The 4,643-nt window shown below is 30.1% G+C and overlaps 1 protein-coding gene across 2 annotated transcripts; it reads right to left on the bottom strand.

Annotated features, from left to right (window-relative positions):
- Positions 1-2,181: 2,181 nt before the first annotated feature.
- Fdx2 (Ferredoxin 2) lies at positions 2,182-4,589 on the bottom strand. 2 transcript variants are annotated; one of them, XM_070657147.1, is made up of 5 exons: positions 4,441-4,589; positions 4,198-4,385; positions 3,085-3,197; positions 2,869-3,001; positions 2,182-2,506 (listed from the first exon to the last, which is right to left on the bottom strand). In XM_070657147.1, exons 2-5 carry the CDS (start codon positions 4,323-4,325, stop codon positions 2,413-2,415), a joined length of 468 nt encoding a protein of 155 aa, XP_070513248.1. In that variant the 5' UTR covers positions 4,326-4,385; positions 4,441-4,589; the 3' UTR covers positions 2,182-2,412. The 2 variants fall into 2 exon arrangements, with proteins under 2 accessions (XP_070513248.1, XP_070513330.1); XM_070657229.1 differs by lacking the exon at positions 4,441-4,589 and having other exon boundaries at positions 4,198-4,433.
- Between the last annotated feature and the right edge of the window lie 54 nt (positions 4,590-4,643).

Here is a 4,643-nt window from a genome sequence, read left to right as displayed (position 1 = left end):
ATTCGTGCAGTTTTCGATATTAAGAATAAAATACCGACCTTTTTTTTTTTCTGGTAGAAATTTTAATCTAAAAATATATTTGTTAATTTTTTCATATCAAGTGTAACTTATGGACAAAACTGCATGAAATTGTGCGTAACGCTTGCCAAACCCCAATTTATTGTCAACTACGATTGTTGAAACAATTGAGTTTCAACAGTATACATATATGCAACAATATGTATGTACCTTCGAAGCCTCGGAGACGAAACGAGAAATTGGCACGTATGTGAATCTTGCCATGTTATCACTTATTATTATTATTATTATTATTTGTACTTATCTTGCAGAATCTCTAGTCCTAGATTATTTTCACATGTGTGAGTGAAAGCTTAAGATTCTAGAATTCCGGTTATTTTTTTTTTTTTTTTTTTGCATTTATTAAACCCTAAACATCAAATCATTGTTTCATGTAATTTAATCATCATAATATATCTTCCTAAACAAAGAAAAGAAAATATATCATAGCTACATTTTAAAAAAATGCTTGCAACAAATTTTTATAAATTTAGAAAACATCTTATTTCTTTTATTATAAAATAAATTGGGATTTACGTATATGAATATGTAACAATCATGTCATTCAGAGCAATCAAAAGTTTCAGTACAATTGAGAAAAAAGGAAAGCATAGAAAATTTACGTTTATGGTATGTTGCATGGAGTCATAATACAAATCATGTAGTAACGACTTATATAAAGACACTCCTCGATAATTCAAAAGGATGACACAACACGTTGTGTTATTACTAATACGGTAAAAGTTCCATTATCAGTTACGTATTCTCTAAAATTACTGCGTATATTACTTCTTTACATAATCACGACGTACAAATACAACTTTTAATAAATTTATACATGGACATTGCAAAAAATATGAAAAGAAAAAATAATATTAAAAAAAATGATTCAAGAGTTTTTAAAGGATCTAAAAATTCAAAGCTAAAATCTTATACATAAAAATTTTTTTCCTTTATTCGTTATTCCGATATCTTTATTAATTTTTTTTTTTTAATAGCGATATTCAAACTGACACTTAACAACGAAAATATGTGATCAGTAGAAATGGAGCTTCTACTAATATTCTGCAAATTTAGCCACGATCTTTCAAACAGTTTGTCGAACACTTAAATCTAAAAACTAATTAAAATCTTTTATTAACTGTATTATATTTAAATTCCTTATTTGTAGCTTTATTTTTTAATATTTTTATATTTGACTTTATATAATCAATTTATTTAAAAAGTATATAAATATTCGCGACTCTCTTGTGTCTTTATAAACTGAATTAGAAATTTAAAACGAGAATATTAATAAACTTTCTCTCTTCGGATATTTAAGTAGCCCAAGAGACAACTCGATTAAACATATATGTACATAGCACAGGAATATATATGAGATATATTCTAGAAATGTAACTTAAATGGGCAGGGTACGAAATTGAATATATGTAAATTACATAATAACGTTCATGTATACACATCACCGCGTTTGTAAGTAGTGTAGTAATAATACATTTGCAAGTAAAGAAGCATGTAATAACTTAATCATGTGAATAAGTTATTTGTTGGGTTCATATATATAACGCACAAAGTACAAAAGTGTTTTAGCTTTATGTACTGATAGTTACGTAATAACAGTAGATGTATTTGGTATGTTATTAATTAAAAAGAGAAAAAATAAATTATTCTGGATATGTATTGCGAATGAAGTTGTGGGTGTAAAACAATTTTAATCATAATGTACACTGAAAAGTAGATATGACATTTGCTTCGGCGACGGCAGGTTTCAGGTTTTTCTAATTGATTTAAGTATATTTTCATTAATGTTTCATTGATTTATCTCAAAAATGTGTTTTTATTTTTATTCTTTAATATTATTTTTATCGTAGCCATGAAAATAACTAAAATTGCAAAATTGTTATCATACGACCTCATTTATCATTAGATTAAGTACGCTTTATAACAAAAGTAAAAATCATAACGTAAACTTTATAATATTTCACAAGTGAATTTTCATAAGACTTTGATCTTTGGAAATGGATTTGACCGATTTCGAGAATACAAACAAAAATTTTATTTGTTTCATTGCTTATATTTCGATATTTTTCATTAAAATATGAATTTAAAAGTTTTTATAAAAAATATTGTTGTGTATGTTTATATATTTTTAATATATACAATTTTTTTTTAATTATAAAATAGATCTTTACAGATTTAAATCTGAATATAATTTTTAATTGTTATGTACAGAAAAAATTTCATTTCTATTGCAGTATTTATAGAGAAGAAGACAATTTAAACTTGAATTGAACTAACTATAAAACAGATCTAAAATTAATTATCTAAGTATCAATTGAAGACCTTATCGAATCATCACGTTTGTCTTGCATCATTAATGCCAGTTGGCACTATTACCTCGATACCGTCTAATTTTTCTGTCATTATTATCTGGCATCCCAATCTTGAACTACAAATAAATATGCAGTGACAAATAAAAAGATACATTCGATACATAAGTAATAAAAGAAGTTATTAAAAAAATTTTAGGAAGTAAAATAAAATTAGAACAGAAACTAAAACTGAAATCATCGAATTGAATAACAAGTTAAACGATTTTTTTTATTGTAGTAGAATTTTATTCAAACCAAATTTTATTTAAAACACCTTAGGGACAAATGCAGGAAGCTAACTCATGAATAAATGGAAAAGACATTATAAAGTGAGATTCGAATGTATCTCTCGTGGATAGATCTTTGGTTCGCAGATAAAATATTTAAATAGTAAGAAAAAAAAAAAAGAAGATAATTCAAATAAATTTTTTCAACATACGTGTCGCCTCGCTCTTGTGCTAATTCCAGCATATCCAGCTCTTCATCTGTGGGTTTGTCCGGAAGACCATCATACACATCCTTGGAAAAAATTAAATGGCAAGTGCTGCACGTCAGTGTTCCTTCGCAAGCTCCTGTGTTAAAAATGGAAAACATCGTTAAACTTGTTCGTAAGTATTAAAAATAAAAATAATGTATAAATGTAAAATGTTCGTACCATAACCACTCAAGTCGATATCGTTATTCACCACAATATCTAAAATGCTATTTCCCACCTGCCCCTTTGCTTTTATTCTCTCACCATCGGCTTTGACAAATGTTATAGTAACCCTAAATAAAATACAGTATTTATTTTATTTGCCATTTAATCAAAATTTTGTTTTAATCTTTCTTAGAGATAACTTTTTTGGTAACTGGTTTCACAAGGCATTTTTTTTTCAAAAAGTTTTCAAAGTGAGAAAGTTGTTAACAATATTTAACAGTACTAACTTTACTAATTATTTCGACATGAAATAGAAAGTGTCTAAAAGGTAACTTTGACGAAATTCTGATTATCAGCTATCAACTTGCCAAGTAGCACCTACAGTATTTCATTAGCAATGATTGCGTTGAACAGAAAAACGGCTTTATTTCTACCAATGTAGATTGATTTTAATCCTACATTGTACTCAACAAAAATAATAAAAAATAAATTGGAACGAGATCAAAGTTAATTTGCATAGAAATGAATATTGGTAAGCACTTTGTGACTCTTTAAGGCCATTGGTTTTTTGCATTCAATTCTTCATTGAATCTAAGAAACCAATCTCAATAACAAATCACTGATTTCAAAGCGCTTACTCAACTGTTTTTACGAACGCAGCAGTTAATCAACTTTTTGCTTAGCTGAGAAAAGATTAAACTTGTTAAATCGTGAAAAATAAATTGCAAAATTTGAAGCTCTACTGCTGAACAGCCAGTGGCTGAGAAAATTGCCGGGTCCGAAATTACGCGAGGTGCTCACCACCGTTGAGGCTCGAATTGCTCGCATCTGCGGTTAATCACCTGGCTGATTATATTTTATTAATCAACCCGCGTAGCTAATTATATATTGTATGAATTTTGTCTGCGCTGAAAGAATTAATTTCCTAAAGTTAATTACGTAAACGATAAGCAAACGATTCGGTCGAATAAAATAGCGTAACATATCCACGCGTCGCGAGCTCGTTGAATTAATATTTTCTAGATATTTGATATATTATCGCCAAATGCTCCAAACTCTGTCAAAGACACCTAAAAAAAAATGTTTAACTTAAAATAGCAATTAGCATTCCAAATTCTGTCTACTCACTCCTTGTTTTTGGAGAGCGGTTGCATAGTGGACACAGCTCTCACGTGCATCACGGAGCTGGACGTGTACTTGCATGCGTAATTTATTCCGGCGACGAACAGCGACCGCAATCCCCGTGTCAATACCATCGTTATCGAGTAGTTTAGGTCTCGTTTACCAAGTCGAGGATCAAGTTCAATGCAACCATGCTGGAGAAACGAAACTGGAGTGCTGGACGCCTCGTGCGTTAAGAACTGAACTCACCACAAAAGAGGATGAGGTTACGTTGCATCAACGTCCCTCTCAGACTTTCGCACGTTGTCCCGTGAACTCGATAATCCACCGCAGGTCGCTCGAACCCGAAGCTTGACCGCTTGACGACTATTGACTGATCCCATCACGAATCAGGATTTAGGAATGATCGGGAAGCGGAAAGACGTGTCATCGAACTGATCCCCATACGCATG

Source organism: Cardiocondyla obscurior, linkage group LG01 (genome assembly GCF_019399895.1).
Source record: "Cardiocondyla obscurior isolate alpha-2009 linkage group LG01, Cobs3.1, whole genome shotgun sequence".
Lineage (NCBI taxonomy): Eukaryota > Metazoa > Arthropoda > Insecta > Hymenoptera > Formicidae > Cardiocondyla > Cardiocondyla obscurior.
This window is presented reverse-complemented; position numbering and strand designations above follow the sequence as displayed.